At 38.8% G+C, this 23,827-nt stretch overlaps 2 protein-coding genes across 4 annotated transcripts in view; one reads left to right on the plus strand and one right to left on the minus strand.

Moving 5' to 3' along the window:
- The window catches only part of LOC115224453 (nuclear pore complex protein Nup50), a 118,080-nt gene extending 115,242 nt beyond the window's left edge, over positions 1–2,838 (minus strand). For both annotated transcript variants that reach the window (XM_036513350.1, XM_029795357.2), the window contains exon 1: positions 2,635–2,838. The gene's annotated coding sequence lies outside the window, so the exon portion shown is untranslated. The remainder of the gene's footprint in view (positions 1–2,634) is intronic.
- An 82-nt stretch (positions 2,839–2,920) lies between these two features.
- The window catches only part of LOC115224424 (PHD finger protein 21A-like), a 74,932-nt gene continuing 54,025 nt past the window's right edge, over positions 2,921–23,827 (plus strand). For both annotated transcript variants that reach the window (XM_029795323.2, XM_036513348.1), the window contains exons 1-3: positions 2,921–3,870; positions 7,107–7,139; positions 8,584–8,649. In XM_029795323.2, the coding sequence (XP_029651183.1) occupies positions 3,808–3,870; positions 7,107–7,139; positions 8,584–8,649 (162 nt within the window). In that variant the 5' untranslated portion in view covers positions 2,921–3,807. The remainder of the gene's footprint in view (positions 3,871–7,106; positions 7,140–8,583; positions 8,650–23,827) is intronic.

Genomic DNA, 23,827 nt, shown 5'->3' on the forward strand with positions numbered 1-23,827 from the left:
CTAACTCAGATGTTCGTTAAACAGAATGATATGAGTGCCAGGCTTTAAAAAAATCTAAGTACTAAGGCCGATTCGTTCGACTAAAATTCTTGATGGCAGTGCTCCAGCATGACCGCGACTGATACAAGCAAAAGATATATATATATCCGCTTACAATTAAAATGTAAATGTTTTGTGTTGCTGTGTGGAAAGAGGGACTCTCCGATCTTTTTAAGAATTTGTTTTTATAGTTGTCTATTTTCATGTTGTTTTGCATCCCCCCCCCACACACACAAACTCCTCAAGAAACGCGAAAAGCTATTAAACTCAAGGATTCACTAAGGGATCCACAATACACCCAATCCACATAAATATAATTCTCTCGCTGCCAAACGAGAGAATTATATTGTTTATTTGTGACTGGTGAAAGTGAAAGTGGTGGAGGGGGGCACACATTATCTCAGAAATCGTCTTCATCTTTGTGATCGAGTTTACAGAAACGATAAAACGCCGGACTGAATGATTGGTAGCCATAATGTGAGTTCGAGCCCTTTACAAGCCATGGATAAATAAAATAAAATAAAGTGAGCTGGAGGAAAGGACGTGGGCGGCGGGGTTGATTGTCAAATTATTTTGCACTCTTTAGTTACGTCCCTTTATGTTTTGAGTTCAAATTCCATCAGAGACCGACTTTGTAGTTTTGTGTCCCCAGTCGACCTCTGCACTACGTTGAGGGCCATTGATTTAATCGTTCTGCGTTCTGAGTTGAAATACACAAGAGCCGACTCTTCCTACATTTCTATGTTGCCGAAGACTAGGTCGTTGGATCTACTTGAGCCACATTTCCTGGTAACAGCGTCTGTACAGTTAGGTTTGAAACAGGTTTGTTTTATTAGCTGCTTATATACAAGCCCCAGGTTTGTCCTAGTGGTGCAGACCTATGATCAAATGTGTTCCAGGCGTGATCACTTTGTCTTTTTTGTGTGTATGTATATATATAACATCATCATCGACTCTGTCGCCAACAAACATACAGAAGGATATGATCTGAAGGAGATTTGGCAGTTATTTCTAGCAGATCGACAACTGCAAAGGTCCTTTAAACTTTTTGGTTGAAGGCGTCGCGAATGAGAGGATCCAATCTTGATGAAAGCGTGAAGGGTAACATATAAAAAAAGAAAAAGAAAAACCAATCTAATTCTAGAATATAAGAAGAACAGGTGTGGAACGTGTCGGCGGCATGTGAATTATATTTCATTTTCTTCCTCAGCGAGCACCAGTCAAAGTTACCGGAACCAAACAACGGCGTTTAATGACACGTGCTCGCTTTCAAATCGGAAAGCCGGCTGACAACCGCTTCATTTAAAACATTTATTAAACATATATCATACTAGTCGTTAATAAACTTAACGAAAAATTATATTAAATACACTTTCACATCGTCAGTCAAGACACGATTCGGAGATTTCTGTTATATTTCTGCTTTCAGCACCAAATCAGTCCCAATGTCGACCAGTCCGAACATCAAAGGCTTTCCCATCTTTTATTTTTATTTATGTTTTAGCTACAATAACCAAGAACATTATTCGACGAGTCACTTCTTTTTCTTTAGACGGACAAATTTGATCTGATCATTTCTTTCTAGCAAGTCCACTGGCTGCATTATGTCTCATGTGCTTTGGACCCAGTGAATTTAAGGGTTGTTTTTTTTTTCAATTTCACAGCTAAATATGAATATAATTGTAAATGAGAGGTTCTAATGTTCTCCGACAACGATGATGAGAGCAAAAAATTATAGAATTTATTATATCCTACGACTGGCAAAACATCAAATATAAATGTCCGTCGGGTTAGGGGATAAATATGCTTTTTCCACGAAGATCTTAATTTAATAATGAAAAATAGTTAACTATACGACAACGAAGTTGTCACGTGTCATTTATTTTGGAAATGAAGGTTTTTTTAAAGTTTCTGGACACCAAAACCTAAACAAACGCAGAGATATAAAAGAAAACCATTAACAACAGAATTTACCTGACCAGATTAATAATTTTAATTATAGAGAAGCTTTAATGTTTTCTATTGATGCGTATATAATGTCATGTGTATATATGCGAATTATTCATAAATTGCTCGGGTGTCGCTCAGCTCCATCCTTAAGTTTTTGGGCACCAAATACAAACGTCAAAATCTGAAAACAGTCGCTGGGTGAAACGTGGTGTTTGTTTCATTCGGTAGAAACGGCACGAAGACTGTAAATAAATAATATCTGTTGGGACAAAGTGGTCATGACTGAAGTAAATCGACGTCTATCTGGGATCGTTTCAAAGTGAACACAGAAAACTTTTACGGCATGTGAAGTGCGGGACCCGGCCAAAACCACATGGAGGACTCGGCATCGACTCATAGGAATTCTGTTAACAACCAACTGTTTGTGGCCTCCGAACTTATGTTTGGATTGTTACATACTTATTGCTATTGCAGTACATTTTAAAATGCATTACTTCATTTAATGACAAATTCATTTAATAACAATAAATGAGCAGGGTTTGATTAATAATTAATAAACAGAATTTCTTCCGTTGAGATGGATTTGTTTTTGAAAATAAACATGCTTACAATGACAAAAAAAAAGTAAATTTAGTTTAGACATACCGAATAGTAAACAGACAGTTGATAAAAGTTTTCAGTGAATATCTACAATACAATCGATGTGGTGTGGCAACACATTAAACAAGGACATTTTTGAATTGTTCCTCTCTCGCTTCAAGGAAGCAGACATATTGAAAATAACAACTCGTGTTGCACTCACTCCTCCTCCTCCTCCTCCCACTTCAGCCTTCTCGATTGCTGCTGCTGCTGCTGCGCACTTTCACTTTCCCTCTTTCTAATCATTTTACTCTCTCTCTCTCTCCTTCATACCCTCTGCTTTACTCTCTCTCTACGTCTCTCCCCCTTTCATTAACACACTCCTTCTCTCTTTCCCTCTTTTTCAAAAAGAAAAAAAACAAATTACTCCGCGCTATGTGAGAACATCGTTTTGTTGGGGGAGAATCAGCTTCTTCCATCTTGGTTGTCTCACTTTGCTTTTTCTTTATTCACTTACACCAAAACACACAGAAGCTTTAACACTTGTTTAAAGACTTGATTTTTTTCCAAACAATTTCCAAACAACATCTTTATTCAACTTGATAGGAAAAAAAAAAGCACATTTTTTTTTTCATAATACGCGTTGAAAAAGTAGTCCTGCACAAACCTCGATGTTTTGCATCCGGGTATTTTGTCCGGTCTCCGAACCATGGAAGTGATCGGATGAAGAAGACATGCGGAGAGAAAGAGAGAGAGAGAGAGAGAATATAGTTCTTCTAAGTAGTCGTCGTTTTAAGTGTGACTTACAGCTGCGTTTCGATTTCCAGTCGATTCTTTTTTGAAATAGCAGTCCAAACAGTCGAGATGTTTGGTCGAAATGACACCAGCGACTTGTTCGAGTCGGGATATTTTGCAACAGGCGCGGAAGAAAGTTATTCGGCCAGAGACGGCGGAGTGGTTTTCTTTCTAGTCGTCGAATGTTAAAAGAAACATTTTTGGGGGTTTAAAAAAAACAAAACATTCTTATTTGTTGTTTTCCTCAGCAGACGATCGCCAAAAAACGACAGAAAACCCACCAAAAAACACACCAAATTTTTTTTTTTTTTTTTTTACAATCATTTTATCCTAAACAAAGACTTTTTAAAGTGAACACACACAAAAAAAAAAAAGTTTTTTTTTTCCTCTATTTTCTTCTCTGCTGTATTATTATTATTATTGTTGTTGTTGTTACGGCGAAAGATGGCCAAGGAAGATCTGGATAAGATTCAGGCGGAACTGAAGGCGGCCATACAAAACCATCAGGTTGTATACAAACTTCATAAAGCAAACTCTCTCTCTCTCGCTTCTTCCATCCATCTCCCTTCTTTCTTCAAAATCAATTATCCATCATCTTCTCATTCACCCATCACAACTTTCTTCTTCTTTCTTCTTCTCCTTTCTTCTTCGAGGCCGATCGAACAACAAACTAATTTTAACTTATTTATTTCTCCATCTCCTCCCCTCCTCTTCTTCTTCTTCTTCTTCGTTTGTTGTTTTCCTTTAATCTCTTCGATTCCTCTTTCCAAATTCTTCTTCCAAATTCTTCTTCCAAATTCTTCTTCCAAATTCTTCTCCCAAATTCTTCCACCTGGTTCCAACTTCGTCTCCGACCAATTCCATCGACCGATTCCATCTTCGTTCCTTTCTCCTTTAAATAAATCTCTTCAGATTTGCGATTTCTTTTCTTAAAAGGAAAAAAAAAAAAAAAAGAAACCCTTTCATAATTATGTCGTTGATTTGTCTCTAATTTTAATTTATGTATGTATATATATATATATATATATATATATATATACACATACGTATGTATATACATATACATGTATATATTCTACGTGTGTTGTGTATCGCGTTTAACTGTATAACTATATACACACATACACATAGATGTGTGTGTGTGTATATATGTATATATATATATAAAAGGTTAATGCGTTGTGTCGCATTAAATAAGTATATCTCTTACTGTATATATATATATGTGTGTGTATAAATAATTTGTGTCGCATTAGTGGAATGTGTATATATGTATGTATATAATGTATATAAAGAGAAAGAGTTTGTATTTAAAAATATATAGTTCTGTATGTGCATTTATATATATGTGTGTGTGAGTGCATTTATGTATGTGTGTGTGTGTATTGATGTAGATACATAAAGACGTGTGTGTGTGTGTGTGTAAAGTAAAGTTATGTGAGTGTGCGGCGGCGGCGGCGCCAGTTGTGAGAGAGAAGAAGAAGAAGAAGATGTGTTGTGTTGTAATATGTTACATCTTGCTTCACACTCGTACTGTGTTGTGTATGTATACATACAGACCTACGTATATATATATATTATAATATCTTCTGTGTATATAATTTATATACACACACACATTAGTCGTGAGTGATCGAAACTAAACTTACTTGGCTGATCTTTTATTAACTTACCTCTACCTATTATTACTATTACTACTACTACTACTACCTTGTAATTAGTAGTAACACTTACCCCATATTCCTTTCGTTGGGGGTTAAATTGGGCTTCGCTCGCTCTCCCTCCCTCTCTCTCTCTCTCTCTGACTCTTTCTACTTCATTACTGACAAAATAGTTTGTCTTTTATTCCGTTAGTTACTGGCAGCTGTAGACATTTTTCAGCATTCTTTTGCCCCCCCCCCTCCAGTCAGTTATAAATATTGATGAGTGTATTTTTTTTTAAAGCTCCGAATCTGCCTTCGTCGAATAGAGACCTATCTATCGGCAAAGGTAGTCCAGGCGTGACCATCCTGTCCTCATATTCATGTATATATTTATTTACCTATTCGAGTGGGATTGAATTTTTTTAATTTTTCTGAAGTCGGTGGAGAATGGATGTGAGACTTGGCTGATGAATTGTGTTGCATGTTGAGCAGAGGAGCTGCTCTTTCATTGTTGTTTGTTTAGCCCCAGGTCAGCCCTGATGGACAAGGCCTGTCATCAAACACGTTCCAACCGTCATCATCCCGTCTTTTATTCAGGCATAATGTATCTAGAACTACCTCATCCAATACGTCCTTCCTAATTTTTAGAAGTTTGGCTGGTGTTTCTAGCAAGTCAGCCACCCACCACGCATGAGAGGCTTCGTTGGCTCGAGTTCTTTGAATTTACCATGTTGTTTTGTGTTAATAAAGTTATGTGAATACATTTATGTAGTAGCAGTAGTAGTAAAGTTATTTGTGTTTGTCACTTGAGATCTTCCTCTATGTGTGTATAATGTAATATCGTGTGAAAGAGTGATTTGTTGTTTAACCCCATGCCAGCTCTGAGCTGATAGACCTGTGATCAAAGGCGTTCCACTCATGATCATACCGTCTATTTTTATAGCTCTAAGACTACACTAGCATCGTGTCCGTTATCTAAGACGGTAATGTGGTGATGAGGGGAATTCAGCTGCTATTTCTGCCAGGTGGAGCGACCACGAACAGCCTTTCTCCTTTGGTTTGCTCTTGTAGTAAAGTTATGCTTGTATGCGTTGTTGCAACTGTGTGGAAATTTGGTTTGGTTCCGATAAAACATGACGAAAGGTAGCTGCCACTTCAAACGGAATTACAAGTTTAGTCTTAACCCAATGTTAGGTCGACTTCAATTACAAGTCGACATAACTTAGTTTTATATAAATTTACTACATACACCTAGGATATATTTTCTATCATACGTATGTATGTATGAATATATATATATATATATATATATAATATATATATATATATATAGAGAGAGAGAGAGAGAGAGAGAAATATATTATATATATATGATATAAGAGTGTATGTGTATATTATATATATATATATATACACACACATATATATATATATTGGATTTACTCCCTAATATATATATATATATATATATATATACATATATATATATATACATATATATTATATATGGATGGTTGATATGTACCATGCACGAAACTCAGTCCTTGAGTCACTTTTGTAACAGCCGATCAATATATATACATATATATATATATATTTAGATAGATACATACATACTTGTGTGTAATATATACACGAGTTATATAATGTGTGTATATACATACTTTCATTAACATTACAACAGACCTTCGATTAAAAGCGTTCCAGCAATGACCATCCGGTCGTATTTTAAAAAGGTGGTCTTTAATTCGAGTGAGATTTGGCCGCTTTTTCTAGCAAGTCAACCGACCACTCACGTGTGTGTATATATATATAATTTATACACACACTATAATGTATATACGGTTATACACACGTGTATGACTTATATATAGACATATGTGATGTATACTTATTGATGTCGATAAAGTTATGTCTAAACTGTGAAATTCTCTTGTCTCCGTTCATTATCGATCACTTTAAAGATGTTTATCGATATATTTTTTTTTTTTTAATTTCTTATTTTCATTGATTCTATATTAGTAGTCTATGACTTAATTGCTGTGTTTATACTGTGACATCTTATATTTATTTTGTGTCTATTTCTCCGCCACTTGCTAGATCCTGGTCGGAAAGATGCAGTTCGATCCTCAGGTAAACTTATTTATTCTATGTTCCCATTTATTATTATTATTATTATTATTATTATTATTTGGCTGGTTGGTGGTTCTGATATTCCTAGAAGCCATGTTGATGGTAGTTGTGGTGCGTGTAGTTTGTTCATAATGTGTACGATGTCGGCGGTACCTGTACTATGATGCAGATGATGGCCATAATCGCTATGATGATGGTGATGGTGTTTCCTTTGATATTACTAAACCTGACTTGTGTAATAAAGATGGTTGGGGTTTTTTTTTTCCTTCTGTTATTGATATTTCGATGTTGCGTTATCATTTGTCATCATGGTTGTTGTGATGATGATGATGGTGGTGGTGGTTGTTGTTGTTGTAGTGCCCTAACGCCGCCCCCCCCTTACCGTTTCTTTCTCTTTCTGAATGTTTAGTGAAGCTATGTCGAAGTGTGTGAAAAATGGTAATAATATAATTATCATCGCACATAGACACACATTTAAAACCCCTGTAGTTCGGTCCTGATGCTGGCACACACAGAAAGAAAGTGTGTGTGTGTGTGAAAGGGAAGGCTTGTAAAATGGAAGTCAGCAACACCCTCCACTATTCAAACTAAATGTGAGATATTATCGATTTTTGTTAACGAAACTTTTAAGACAGCCATATTTACCATACCACGGCTACCACTGTGACTACTACACCAACTACTACAAATACTAACATTATTTGGCCACTTCTAGCATTATTGTTATTATTAGTATTAATGCTGTTGGTGCTTCAATTAAAAAAATCTGTTTCTAGTTTTAGATTTGTATTACTTAAACCTGTGTGTGTGTGTTTTATATACTTGATAATGAGCTGTATATATGTATGTGAGTGTGTGGTGACGCTTCTATCTAGCATTATTATCATTATTACTATTACTATTACTATTATTATACTATCACTAGTAATTAGTAGTGGCGGTAGTAGAGTTGCTACTATTACGATTTGTGTGTGTGTGCTTTAATTAAGCCCTCCCCCTACCTTTGTGCTATTGTCTTATAATGTGTTGTACTTATGCGATGATAGTATTGAGTTTGACGGTTTGTCTGTAGAGGCGGGGGTGCTTCGATGAAATTAAAAGTACTCGGTGAAAGATCTCGAGGAGTTGTATGAAATATGGAGGAGTACACCCTACTGCTTTCTTCCTTCTTGTAGAAAAATAAAATAACAGAATTTAACCAATTCCGTCTCCCTATACTTAAATATGAAATAATAAACTTCTTGCCTCCACTTGATGATGTAGCGAACATTATTTTGGGGGGTTTTGTTATTGGGTTTTTTTCTCGAAAAATTTCGTCTTGTGATTTTTATGTATCCATTTTTATTTGTGTTTTGCCAAAATGAATGGAAATGAGTTGGGCCGAGCGAAGATCGGTCGATGGTGGATTCTCGCTGAGTGAAAAGTCATGTTTGCTCTCTTTCAGAATCCCAGCTACAAGAAACAGCTGCACGATCTACAAATAGAGATCACATCACTGGATGACAGGCAGGTAAGTTACTTTGCACGGCCACCATTCCAATTAGTCTTTCTTTCTTTTATTTTTTTTAAACACCCCTCCTCCTCCTCCTCCCTTTTCGTTCTATGCTCACACACACATCCACACATTCTCTCTCTCGTTCACACACACACACTCCCCCCCCATTCGTCAATCTCGAATTCTTCAACTATTCCATAGCTATTTCTAACTTAACCTACACGGATAAATATATGCGTATCTGGGTTACATACACACACACACACAGGTAGATATAGATAGATAGAGCTATATACTGAATATATATCAAACTTAACGAACTTATATATTATAGATATGTATGTGTTGTGTATTATATAGTGAATATATGCAAATTATTTATTTATATTTTATATCTGTATGTGTATAGATTTATATATATGTATGTATATAGTGTGTGGGGGGGGGAGGGGCGCGTTTTATTTTTGTTTGTTTTGTTTTTGAGCGCGGGGGACTATATATACTCGCGATCTAACAATGAATGTACTTTTCTGTATGTATGTGTGTGTGTATATACACATGAGTGTGTGTGTGTATCTGAAAAATTACGTAAAAACATGGAGCTGGATTTTTGTTTGTCTTCTTTGGTGTTCTCGTCTATTTCCTCCAAACCAGCCATTTGCTTATACTGTCGATGGTATTGGTACGATAGAGTTTCAAAGAGGCGCACATAAAAGACTGTGCTCAAAGCACAGTTTAAAGACGATCTTCTCTCCAAGTGTAAGAGTATGTGTTGCGAGGTCAGGTAAGTAAGCGACCAGGCGGCGGCGGCGGCAGTGGTGGTGACATCGGCTTTTTTAGGGTGGCAGGAGCGGCTGGGCTTGGCGGCGTCAAACGTGAAAGTCACGAAAGTGGTGTCTAGTTTTCAGTGAAACACTTCCTTTCCGATGACCTACCTTCGACAGAGAGAAATACATTTCTTCATGGCTTATTGATTATTATTTTTTTTTTTACTTCATTCAAGAACTTTGCTTTTTCCCTACACCGATGTTTGGAGTATCGCATTCTCTCTCTCTCTCTCTCTCTCTCTCTCTATATATATATATATATATATATATATATATATATATATATATATATATATGTGTGTGTGTGTGTCTATATTATGGATATGTGTGAAATTCCTGCTGCCTCAACATCAGTTAAGGCCAGATATGGAGCTGATCTCAGAAGCATCCAAGCAGGTGGTTCTGTTAGACTTTTTTTTTTTTTTTTGAGAGCAAGAAAAGGAACGAAGCTGAGTTTTGAGGAGTTAAGCCAAAGCAATGAGTAGCAAGCAAGATGTGATCCTATCAAAGTGGGACGCAGAGTGTTTGCAGGCCAGTCCCTTTTCAGAGCCTACAGCATCCTCAGCATCACAAGGCAGAAAGCCATCAGGATGGCTGTGGAGGTAGCAGGGTGGCCTCATAATGATTGTGAATCAGGAGATGCCAGCCGTGGCATCATCATTTAGTGTCTGCTTTCCATGCTGGCAGGAGTTAGACAGTTTGACTGGAACTGATAAGCCGGAGAGCTGCACCAGGTTCCACTAATCTGATTTGGCATGGTTCCTATTGCTGGATGCCCTTCCTAACGTCAACCACTCCAAGAGTGTAATGGGTGCCTTTTATGTGCCACTGGCACAACATGCCAGTTGTGTGGTACCTACATTGACCACAACTACGATTTCACTTGGCTTGCCGAGTCTCCTCAAGCATGGCATATCTCACTTACTTATCACTTCTGTGAGGCCCACTGTTATGTGACACCAGTTTCAGCCATGCTGGGGCTTGATCTACCCTGGTTGGGTGGCTGGGTGAAGGTATCTGCTGTTAAATGACCCAAAACAATGATTCCTGGAAACATCAATGACGATGTGTCCAAGTGCATCACAGGATCAGGTATGAACAGGCATGACTGTCTGGTAAGAAACTTGCTTCCCAACAACACGGTTCTGGGTTCAGTCTCACTGCATGGCACCTTGGGCAAGTGTCTTTTACTTTAGCCTTGAACTAACCAAAGCCTTGCAAGTGGATTTGGTTGATGGAAACTGAAGGAAGCTTAAGGCGGTGAGCTGGCAGAAACGTTAGCATGCCAGGCGAAATACTTAGTGGTATTTCATCTGCCGCTATGTTCTGAGTTCAAATTCCGCTGAGGTCGACTTGGCCTTTCATCCTTTTGGGGTCGATTAAATAAGTACCAGTTACGCATTGGGGTTGATATAATCGACTTAATCCATTTGTCTGTACTTGTTTGTCCCCTCTGTGTGTAGCCCCTTGTGGGCAGTAAAGAAATAAATAGGGAACTGAAGGAAGCTTGTCATACACACACACACACACATATATATCTGTTTCTGTTTGCCCCCCACCATTGCTTGACAACTGATGTTGGTGTGTTTATATCACCATAACTTAGTGGTTTGGCAAAAGAGACCAATAGAATAAGTACCAGGCTTTAAAAAAAGTACTGGAGTTGATTCATTCATCTAAAATTCTTCAAGGCGCCCCAGCATGGCCGTAGTCTAATGATGACCAAAACAAGTGAAAGATAGATAGATAGATATGTATGATGCTTGTGCACAAACTGCAATACTACATGGTAGTGAGACTTTGGCTCTGAATATGAAGAGTCTTTTCGAAGTCTAGAAAGCAATGAAGTAAGCATGGTTTACCAGATGTGCAGTGTTAGTGGGCATGAGAAGAATCAGATGTTGTGTGCAGCAGAGGAAACGGTGTTGATATGGTGACATATAAGGATGAGGGTGTCTGTATACAGAGGTACTGACTGCTTATGGTGGGTAGAACTTGTGGAAGAGGGAAGCCCCGGAAAAAGATGCGACAGTGTAGTGAAGGTCAATCTCAGGCTGTTGAGTTTCACAGTGGAAGGTGATAGAGGAGACCTCAATATCACTGCAAAACTGGGGTTCTGGAAGCAAACTGAGCCCTTTGCCCAATCTGTCCTTGTCAAGCCTTCTCCACACCCTCACTTCCTTATCAGTTATCCCTCCATCACTCCCCCACCATTGCATCCTACTGCTGCCATTACATGAGAGCAGAGCTACGGATGTCTTCATCCCTTTCTCTGCTACCAGTTATCTCTCCCTTTCTCTTGAACTACTTCCTTTCATTGTTAGCATCCCCCCACCATTCATATTTTCTATGCTTCCAGCCACCACTCCCTCTCACCTGAACCATTTCCTATTGTCAACCATTCTCCACACTGTCTCATCTCTACCATCAACCTATCTCCTGACCACACTCTTCAAACTTTTACTCCCTCTCTTTCATCCTTCCCCTTTTCTATCAGCCAATTCTGCTGCACTTCACTATTTTTGTCCTGCCACTCCTCACTTTCTCCCGCTGAACCACTTCTCTTGATATCTTCATTGTAATCGTGGTTGCCTTACTTCACCATTGAAACCCCTCTTCTCTTGTTCACCATTCACTGTATCATCTCTTGTGAAAGGTAGAAGAGTCCAGTTTGCTGGACATTGTTGTAGAGCTGAAAACGAGGTAATTTCTACTCTTCTCCTCTGGAAGCCATCTACTCGCGATACCAGAGGGCGCGCACTCTCCTACCCTGATGTAATCTCCAGGGATACAGGCATCCAGCAACAGGACCTCATAATGCTATGATGGACCATGAAGTCTGGCGTAGCATAGTAAATTCCATTGTCTCGACCACAGTCGAACAATGATAATGATGACCATTCACTTCATTCCCTCTCCACCCCCTCATTCTCACCAACAGCCCTCTTGCAACCTTTAGTTACCCACCTTTTGTGATCTTCAATTTCCTTTGTGCCTTGAAGGTCTCTCCTCCCAGCTCCACCACAATTTACTCTCACCCACCTTTATATAATGCAAAGTAGCCCTGTATCTCCTCCACAACAACAAACCTGTTCCTGTCCCTTCTTCCCTACTTTAACCACTCATTACTCAGCATAAAACTACACTCCTTTCTACTTTACTCCCGCTCAGTTGAGGTGGCCATGAAAATTGCACTTAGTGCACTCTGAAAAGTGGTCGGTATTAGGAAAGAAAGCATCTGACCATTGAAACTCTGTCAAAACTGAGACACTAGAATGTGATGTGCTTTTCTGACTTATTGCACCCTATTCAATTGTTCAGCCTGTGCCTCATTCTAAGCAAATAGGAAATGAGGATACGGATCTTTTCGGTTTAACCGGCAGTTTTTTGAAATAATTTCCACGTAACTAAACACTTTTAAACTTCGTATACTGGTAGAATGTGTTTATAAAACAACTTTTTCTCTTGGCTTTATTGGGAAAATTCTATAGTTTGTAAGATATTTGCTGTTTTTCTGCAATTTCAACCAATCAATGACGTCTATTGAGTTAAAAAGCATTCTGTGCCATATGAATATGTCCCTCGTTTAAGAAACAGATTGGGTTTATTTACATTTGTAAAGAAAAAAAAATACCCTTCCCCCCACCCCTAACCAACCCTAACCCTAAAACATTGAAATGCAATAGATCGATTCTAGGGTCATAATTATGGGTGACAATTTCATATGACACCGCTGGAACAAACCGGAAAGATCCAATGATACATGTGTGTGTGTATCTCACAAGTAGCCTTTGTTTTTGCTTTCTGTCTTTGGGGTTTTTCACCCTTCCCGATCTCTGACTCAAACCTACCTGTACACAATATTTGTTCCTGTCTAATCCCTTCCCCCACAACATTTCCTCCTAATATCCCCCTCCCCCTGCCTGTGCCCACTCACTGCATTCCCTCTGCCCTCCATCTCCCACTCTCCTTTCACAATCTTCTGAACTTACCCACCCACCTTCTCCAATCCCTGGTCCACTTCACTATGTACACCTCCCTCTAACTTAGCTGTATTCCCCATCACATCTTCACCTTGTTTCTCTCTCGTTTCCCACCTGAGGCAGCCATATTTCTTCTCTACTGCAAGATGCTCTCTTTCTGTTCCTCAATACCTCACCCCACACTCCACTGCGTTGCCAGTTACTCAATGACCTTACTGCTGCTGCTGCTGGTGCCACACAAAAAGCAACCCCCCCCCGCCCAGCATGCTCTGTAAAGTGGTTGCTGTGAGGAAGGGCATCCATCATCTATAGAAACCCCACCAAAGCTTTCTGCTGTCTTCTGACTTGACACTTTTTATTACATTGCTCAACCCATGACAGCATGGAAAACAGATGTGAAATGATGATGATGATATTACAGGTTACTGTTTAAAGATCTGTTCCCTTTGAGATACACTGTTCAAAGGAGTTACACTCACTACACAAGTGCAAGTCCACACATATAAATATATATGTGTGTGTGTGTAAGTGCATGTATATATGTATGTAGCTATATACATCAACTACAACTTGTATAATGTATATCCATTTATAAGTGTGAAATACATGTCCTTGCATGTATGTGTAGTGGGACTGAAGCCAAGACCATGTGGGTTCCAGTTCAGTCCCACTGCATGGCACCTTGTTTAAGTGTCTTCTATTACTGTGCCATGCCTGACCAAAGCCTTGTGGGTGAATTTGATTGAGGGAAACTGAAAGATGCTCTTTGCGTGTGTATGTTTGTATGTGTTTCTTCTTGTCCACAAACTACTCGGCTCTGGATTGAGAGGCAGCTGTGATTTTAGGCAAAGGGACAAGAAGAACAAATTTATAATTGTGAAAGACTAGTGGTGAAGAGCGTATGGAAGGGAGAGACAAGGGAAAGGGAAATGGTTAGTGCCAGTGGTTCATAAGAAGGGAGGGATTCAGAATTAACCCTTTTGATACCAACCATTTTCTATGTAAACTTACTTTTCAAACACTAGCTTAACAGCAACAAATTTATTTTAATAAATTCTTCAGTATTTTCAAAATTAATTAATTAAAGCAAAGGCAGTGTATTTCAAAAGAAATATGGTAAGAAAAGGGTTAAAGGTGACGAGATTAGTTGTGTTTGGGTGTGTAGGGCCATCGCACATAATAAGGATGAATGTGGGCCGAAGGTGTGAGGAGGAACTTAGTATGAAAGGGATGTAAAATAAATGTGTGTGGCGAGAATCTAGAGAGTCACTGAGGGGGAGAAATATGTGGGTGGTAGGCTGGCAAGGGAGAAATGATAAGGTGTAGAGGCAGTTGTGGGGAGAGGATAGTGGGAGAATGATAGAATGATGATTGAAGTGAGTGATAAGATGGATGATGTACGAGTACAGTCACTCATACATAGGCCTAGTGAAGGGGAGCCATCTATAATTAGCAAGGTTTATAAGTGGTCGGCAGATAAGAGATGGGGAACAATAAGCTGATGGAAGTGAAGAGATGGGGGTGGAAATGGAATGGTGCTCAACAAATAGTTAAGTGAGAAGTGAGTGATGCAAAGGATGGCAACATACAAACACACACCACACATCACATGGCCTTTATCACTATTATAATTTCAATGCATGTCTCACGATGGATGGTTGAGTCTCCTGCTGCACCATGTATCACCAATCAATACAGTCTTTTGCCATCTTTGTGAGATGCAGCACCTTTAGGTCAGTGTTCACTACTTATTCCTAAGTCTTCTGTGGGTTACACTAACTCAAAGTGCATCACTTATTCTCCATGTACATCACATCCTCATATCAGTGCCGTCTCCTCTCTTGCAAACTACATCTGATTCCTCTTATTCCCAATTTCTCTCTCAATTCAGACATACCATGATATCCAGGCACACTAGCATTACACATCTTGTCTGAGCAGCTTTCATAAGTTTTCTGCATCCAAATCCCCCATCTCATTACCATGCTGCATTGCAATTCGAACACAAGCACCATACAATTTGCCCTTCACTCTGAAGGAGAAGGCCCTTGTTGCTGACAGAGGTGATTTTCTCTCTCAACTTTTCCCAGCCTTTCTCATTGTAGCTGCTATACTTTCAGAACAACCACTTCCATGGCTAATTATGTCACCAATGTACCAGAAGCTCTCAAACTATTATCAGTCAACTAGCTGGACACTTAAGAGATTCTATTTCTAGTGTACCCTTAGTACTTACTCTCCCTGTGCATCTGCCACATACAAAGCCTGCTGTCTCTGTTAGCCTATCTGTGATTTTGTTACATCTCCTGTGTGACCATCACATATTGTGGCAACTACAGATGGAGTTCTCTTCTGCATTCAAGTAAGGCCAGTTCCCTGATATGACCAGCTTCCTCCTATCTCTTTTTTCTGCTTACTTACACATTAGTCTTGGTTAGGTTTACTTTGAAGCCTCTTCATTCTGGGTTTTGTTTTTATGTCTGTAATCTCTTCTCTAGTTTTTCATAGATTCAGTTATCATAGAGCCAGATCATCAGCATCATAAGAGTTCTCTCTGTGTCTTTGATAAATAGAAGCTGGCTAAGAACTGAACCACAAAGGACTCTTACCTTCATTGTGTCTTCGAATTTGTTCCTCACTCACTTTACTAGTTGCACCTTTTCTACATTGCTTGTAGTCCTCACAGGCGTCCTTCTAAACCTAGTTTCCTCAGTGACCACCAGATTACTAAGCATAGCATTCAATCAATACACACACATCATAAATATATATAATTTGTACACGGCTATGTGGTTAAGAAGATTGTTTTATACTATAGCTACAGGTTGACCAAAACCTTATGAGTGAAATTAGTGTAGACACTGAAGAAGCCTGTTGTGTGTGAGTAAATTTGTATTTCCCTTTGTCTTTACATGGGTTCAATGACTGTAAACAACAGCATCTCTATTAATACAGGTGGTGTTGTTTGCCTGGGGTCGAATGTAAAGGCAGCACTAGGAGTCTTGATATGTTGTGTAATCTTTGCAAACAAAAACTTAATTTAAATGGTTGTTTGTTTCCAGTTTTCCTAGTAAACATGTCAGAGCTGTTCACTACTTGACAGACGACAGGATTGTTACCTTGTTTGGAAACAGGTGAGGGTTGGCAGCAGGAAGGGCACCCACTCTCAGAAACTTTGTCCCAGCATACTGCCATCTCTCATTGAAGCATCGAAAAGTAGGCATTAAATTGATGATGATGATATATATGTGTGCATATAATATATATATATATATATATATATATATATATGTATATATATATATATCGTTAGCCACTACACACATTTTTTTTCTCTCCTTGTGTTTTCTGTGTCCCTTTCTTTAGAAGAGCATAGGCTCGAAACGTAAAAGACTTTTTCTATTCCTGAGCGTTATACTAATACATCTGTTTGTTTTGTACACCACCTGTCTTCGTCTTTTGTTTTTTTCGTAAACTTTCCCTATATATATATATATCATCATCATATATTTATTATGTATACATCAACATCATTTTAATGTCCACTTTTCTATGCTCACATGGGTTGAATACAATACACAGACAGATTTTCTTCAGTTGAATGCCATTCCTGTTGCCAGGTAAAGGTATGAGTGGAGTGCCACAGTGTCTCACAGACATGTATTTGAAGTTCTTAATCTCAATTTCCAAGATTTCAGAGGTAACACATCATGGATTGGTTCACAGTTTTGTTCTCTGGTGATTTCAGACAAACTCTGCCAATCATTCTAGAAAGTATACAGAGGCTGATGAGTTGAAAGCATGCTTCAAAGAAACTGATTTGGAGATAAGAGGAGAAACTTCATCTTTGTGCCTTCATGAGACTTGCATTTAACAGAATTATTATATCTCAGCAACCTAGTTTGCAAAAGTTGTACTTCAATGGTCTGCTTCCAGTCAACCCTAAATGAGGAGATATCAAAATACATTGTGGAACAACCATCAACACATTTCTAGTAAAATTACAGAAACCAAAGGTGGTCTGAATGTGCCTTCTCAGCTCTCTGAAATGACGTTGTGCACGATCAATGCTATGATTCCGTTCCCAGCATCATTGATGTTTCTCAATTCTCTTCAAACCGTTACTGTCTTACCTCACAACTGAATGTAGAAATGTTTGCTATTTGAATGCTCAAAAAATCTGTAATGGTATGGGACTCACTCTCAAAACTCTTATGCCCCCCCCCCCAAAGGAGATGTTCTCATTCCATCAGATATACCATTTCAGTCCAAGTGCTTTCAATTTACAAAACTACTCTTATTGTTTTACGCTTCTTATTTTTCTCTGAACATAAACAAGTCTCAGTGACAGTTACTCAGGGTTGTTGGAATTAGATTGACAAACTCGTGATTCTTTCAAAGCCCACACAGTTCCAGGTTCAATCCCACTGCGTGGTATCTTGTACAAATGTCTTCTACTATAGCCTCAGATTGACCAAAGCCTTGTGAGTAGATTTGGTGGACAGAAACTGAAAGAAGCTCATTGTCTACACGTATGTGTGTCTGTGTTTGTTCCCCTCCACAGTTTGACAATTGGTGTTGTCCTCGTAACGTAGTGGTTCACCTAAAGAGACTGACAGAATAATAAGTACCAGGCTTTAAAAACGGAAGTTCTGGGGTCAATTTATTTAACTAAAACTTCTTCAAGACATGGCCACAGTGTAATGGCTGAAACAAGAAAACTAAAAAAGGATCAAGGTACCTGGTCAGGCAGCCAGCTTTACGTGAGAACCACCAAACAGCAGAACAAGAAATGGTTTAATCAGAGGCCTTTTGTTAATAAAAAGACATTTCCGATTGAAAGAGTTTGGTGAAATTGTTGTAAGAGAATGGAATATCCGCCATTTCAGCCATGGTCCTCCTTCACATCTTTCAACTTCATATATTACATCATCTGCTGCAAACTCTGTGCCACTTTTTTTATATCGGAGGAAGAACGGGCCATTGCCTTGCTGAGTGCTTTTGGGAGAATATTCAAACTACGCTGCTGTGTGTGCCTGGCTGACCTGTTGCCACCCGAGGAGGAACAAGTGTGTCCTGATAGAAGCAGGGTGATGGGAAGAGTGATGGCTTGTAATAAAGGAGAATGATTGTTAAGTGAATGATGACTGTGACGGCGGGGTGGAGGTGGAGAATGGGGGTGGGTTACAGTTAACTGTGTGTTATCCTGATTTGACTTGGACAAGAGAGTGAAGCTCAGGGGGATGAAAGGGTCAGATAAGTCATGTGACATCTAGTTGCACTGGAAATGTGGCACAGTAAGGAGAAAAGATGGTGATAAGAGGGGTGAGTGATGATGAAACGAGTGATAGGGGTGTTAGAGAGATGAGTGGGTATCAAAGAAGGAGACAATGTGGATAATAGTTTAAAATTTTTAGCACAAGTCCAGTAATTTCGAGGAAGGGGGTTAGTTGAATACACTGATCCCCAGTACTCAACTGGTACTCGTTTTATGGACTCTGAAAGGATGAAAGGCAAAGTCTACCTCAGAACATAAAGTCGGAGTACAAGTTACTAAGTATTTTTCCTGGCACGGTAACAAATTTTGCTTTAGAGTCAGTATTCATAATGATATTTAATTTATATACTGAGCGAATGGACTAAACTTCTTAGGGGGATGCTTCAGCATGGCCACAGTCCAGTCACTGAAACCAGTAAAAGAATAAAAGTATATCACATATATGTATGTATCTTATATCTCCCAGCTTCCATTGCTTAGCAACTGCAACATCCATTCATCCCTACCGGCTGGTCTTCTCTCACACTGCATCTTACAAGTAATCTCATCCTTGTCTACTCCAAACAAAATTCTCATTTTTTTTACAGATTTCTGTGTTTTAGATTTTGGAAATTACAATTGAGGCTATATAAAAAAAAAATAAGAGAATGTAGAAATTCAATTCTGTTTCCAAGTATTTTTCTCTTCTTTATTTAACTTTAACCCTAACAAATGGACTTCAAACAGAATATTTTCTTGCAGGATTATTTTGCATTTTTTTTTTACACATATTTACTGAAGGGAAAACTTTTGGGTAAAATTTGTCAGAAGTGGAAAAGTTTCTGCTTGGTCGAGTGCTCTGAAATGGAGATGGTGAAGGCACACGGAAACTTCACAAAGAATAGCAAAATAGACAGATGGGGCTCATACTGTACAATCCTGTCTACTATCATCATCACCATCATTTTAATGTCCACTTCTCCAGGCTTGCATGGGTATTTATCGAGGTAGATTTTCTATTGCCAGATGTCCTTCCTGCTGCCAATCTTCACCTGCTTCCAAGTAATGTAATATTCTTCCCTATGGCTGGACATGTTTTCATGGAAGATTGGAAACAAATGACATTGCTTGTATGATGGTGACACTCACTCACAACCATCATGTGATGACAGCACAAGGAGACCCACATTCATGCACATGCTCTCGCATACATGACACACTTCTTTCAATTTTTGCCAATCAAATCCACTCAGAAGGCTTTGGTCAGCCATGGACAGTTGTGGAGGATACTTGCCCAAGATGCACACAACTGGACTGAACCTGAAGCTGGGTTCAGTTCAACTGGGATGAGAAAAGGTGATGGATATAGTGTACCTGCATTTATATGTAGGTTTGATATTGGGGCAAGCGTTATTGTACTAATAAAAATGTCACTTCATACCCATGTGGGTTCTCAACACAAACATTAGAAAATATTTCATTGACTTTTTAATGTAGCGTTGTTTAAACTAAGACATTTCTGGGGCTCCATGAAAGGACATTGAGAAAGTTCTTTGCCAAAAGGAAGGTGGCGTCCAGGCCAGAAAGTAAAAAGTTCTTTTCCTACAAAATGAAGCTGTTAAGTAGTAAATAGTAGGGTTGCATGTAGATGTTATCAAGCATCAAGTGTGAGAGTGATGTTGTTTTTATTAAATTTGGATCCACCAAATATATCCAGATGAATTCCTATTTAACATGATCGAGGCATGACTATTAACTGCTCCAGTGTAACAATAGAATAATCAACATCCAACACACAAGACACAGATACGTTTCTGTCGACTTATGACCATCTTCATTGCTATTCTATATTTGTGAGATGAGGAATTTATGTATACTGTTTATATTAGTTAGACTGGTCTCCCGCTCCATCCTGAAGGAAGCTGGAGTGTACGGCAGCTGATATGTAGTCAAAGCAACAGGGATGAGGACACCCAGTTCAACGAATATAAACAGTATACATAACCTCTTCGTTGCATTTGATTTTGTCCTGGTTGCGTTTATAATGTAAAGTTTAGTGAAGACCTCTTACATGATGCAGATGGATACCTCTGGCGATGCATTGACAGAGTTTGTCACTAGAAATTTCTCATTGCTAACATATTTTTTGGCCAAGGAAAACTGTCTCATTTCAAAATCAATATGTTCCTGCATTATTGTAGAAAGTGTTAAAATAACAGACAACAAAAAGTATTTTCCATCAAAAATACTTTCACTTTTTGATTGGGGAAAATCCTACTTCTGACATCCTATATCAATTTCACGGGACACCTGAAAGGAAGAAATGTCACCATCATCATCGTTTAACGTATGTTTTCCAAGCTGACATGAGTTGGATGGGAAACTATGTGCCAGAGGGCTATGATGAGCTGCGATCTCTCCGTTAGCAGAGTTTCTGTGACTTGATGCACTTCCTAATACCAGCCACATCACAGAGTGTAGGAAGGGGCTCTCTTCATGGCTCTGGCACCTGTGAATCACCGAGTAATTTGTAACTCAAGATCCCTTGGCAGAGATGGGCTTTCTACCAGGTGTTGAGAAGTTGAAATATGAAAGTGGGACAGGACAGGTGTCTTAATGTAGAGGAGATATATGGCTTCCCTTGTTAGAAACAGAGGAAAAGAGAAAGGGTGAGGACGTTAAGTTATGAAAAGTACAAAAAGAAAAACCTAAAAAGACAAAGATTATTCATTTGAAAGTTTTCAGAAGAAAAGCAGTGAGTTGGCAGAGGTGTTAAGAGTGTTGGTATAGGATGGCCTGTGCCATTTCTTCTGATTCACTGCATTCTGAGTTCATATCCTGTAGAGGAGAACTTTTTTTTTTTCTTGCCGATCAATAAAAAGGTACCAATCCAGGGTATTGGATTGATAGAAATGTTGGTGGGTGAGGATCAGGAAAGCTGTCTTGTAGTATGTGTTGTAGCTGTTTGTATTCTTACAACAATATCTGTGGTGACACTAATGCTTAGCTGTGTTGGTCCACATTGGCAGTGTTTGCCTTGGATTGAAATTTGTAACATGGAGACGATGGGAGGCCATATTTATACAGCCTTATTCAGAATAAAACCAGGGTTTATATGTGTGTGTGTGTGTATATATTCTGTAAATAACAATAATAGTATTTTATAAGCTTAAAGCTTATAGCAATCACCACACAGTGACTAAGAAAAATAGTCTAACAATGGGGTATATAAGCCCTTGACAGAAAAAAAAGTAGGTTTTTCCCTTACGCATGGGTCACATATATATACATATATATGTATACTGGACTTCACTCATCCATTAGGAAACATTCAACACCTACATATTTATGTGTGTATATATATATATATATATATATATATATTTGTATGTATATGTGCATCCATGTACATATATATGCATGTATATGTGTATGTGTGTTTGAAAAAGGATGGTCATAACCGGAATACTTTCATCATATTTTGTTCAATGACGATTGATTTGGAGCTATAAAAAAAACTTCTGTAAGTTTTCCCAGCCAAACTGGAACCCTCCATCATTTATTCTTTCAGTTGCATATATTTCGCCATTTCTCCCTTCCTCCCATGCAAAAATATGCATGAAATAATCTGTATATATGAAAGCTCACGTCCTTCGAGAAAAGGCTACAATTAAGATAGCGTGTTAGCACATAAATACTTCAAAGGTAGATGCACTTATAGATATTGCCCAAGCATAGCCCTATCATTAAGGAGTTCGCTTCGTAACTTTGTAGTTTAGGGTTTCTATCCTACTGCGCGGCACTTCGGGCAGGTGACCTGTACTCTCCCGTTGATGAGTTACTTGTTGGTGGATTTTGGTTATCGACAGCCGAGTAGAAGCCCATCGTATATAAATACCTGTGTTTATGTTTTTTGTGTTGAGTTTTGGAGGCGGCGGGATTCCTGCATGGACGCATCTCATGAATAAGAGTTCTGTAAAGGAATCCGTTTCCTGATCGGTGCCACCCCTCCTACATAACATCCACTTCATGTTTCTCCATACAAGTCTTTCTTTCAATGAACAGCGATCTTCGTTAACCATTTGCTCCCTTCCCGAAACCCTGTTTTAATCCGTCATTCGTCGGGATGGTGAGCGTAAGGATCTTCCCTGTTCTTCGCATTCTTTTACACATTAACAGTGAAGCAGGGGTCGGGTGGAGAGAGTGATGTTTGCAGCTTCTACGGAGAAATTAGGTGTAAATAATATTCGGAAGTTGTTTTTGACTTTTGCATCTCCGTAAATAAGAGAAAAGAAGGAGAGAAAAAAAGCCTATGGCCACCTGCTTGAAATAGCAAGCAATCTCCTTATCTCCGTTAAATCAACGCACTGCCGCTTTAAAAATGGAAGGACACTTTAGATATATTACTTTTATGTCTGAGAAAAAAAATGTCAGGCTGGTTAGAGATGGAATGTTTTTCAGTATTGGTTCTGTGAGGGTCATCAACAAACAACCCCCACTACCATCGCCGCCATCATCATCATCATCATCACTCTTGGCCTTCACACACCCACACAACTACCGCAACCCCAACCGCTTCTCTCGCCGCCAAGTGTTCCCTGATCATTTAATCAATGACATGAGGGAAAATTTTGCTAGTTGCACTCCTCTTTTTCTACTTCTCCTCTTCCTCCTCCTCCTCTCTCTCCCCTCCAAGAATCAAGTCTTTTGTTCGTGTTCGTTACTTATATAAATATAATTAGATTCTTGCAGTTGACTCTGCCGTTATCAGCATCGTCATGTGTGTGTGTGTGTGGTAGTCACCAGTTGTTTTGTGTCAACATCTCACCTCCACATCCACCACCATCAACCACCGTCTCTGTCACCAACTAACCAGCCAGTTACTATTGCCGTTGCTACATAGGCCCCTAAACCATTCTTCTTCTCTTTCATCTCTGACTAATCACTAATGAATGTCTCACTCCACCCCACCCCCCTCTACTAAACTCTCTCCACACCCTGTTCGATTAATTGCTATGGTGTGGGTAACGGCCAAAGTATGATGGTGCTAATATTTTAATAGGTTATGATTTATATATATATATATATGTGTGTGTGTGCGATTTTAATTACATTTGCAACAAATT

The sequence above is a fragment of the Octopus sinensis genome, linkage group LG25, assembly GCF_006345805.1.
Source record: "Octopus sinensis linkage group LG25, ASM634580v1, whole genome shotgun sequence".
NCBI classification, from domain to species: Eukaryota; Metazoa; Mollusca; class Cephalopoda; order Octopoda; family Octopodidae; genus Octopus; species Octopus sinensis.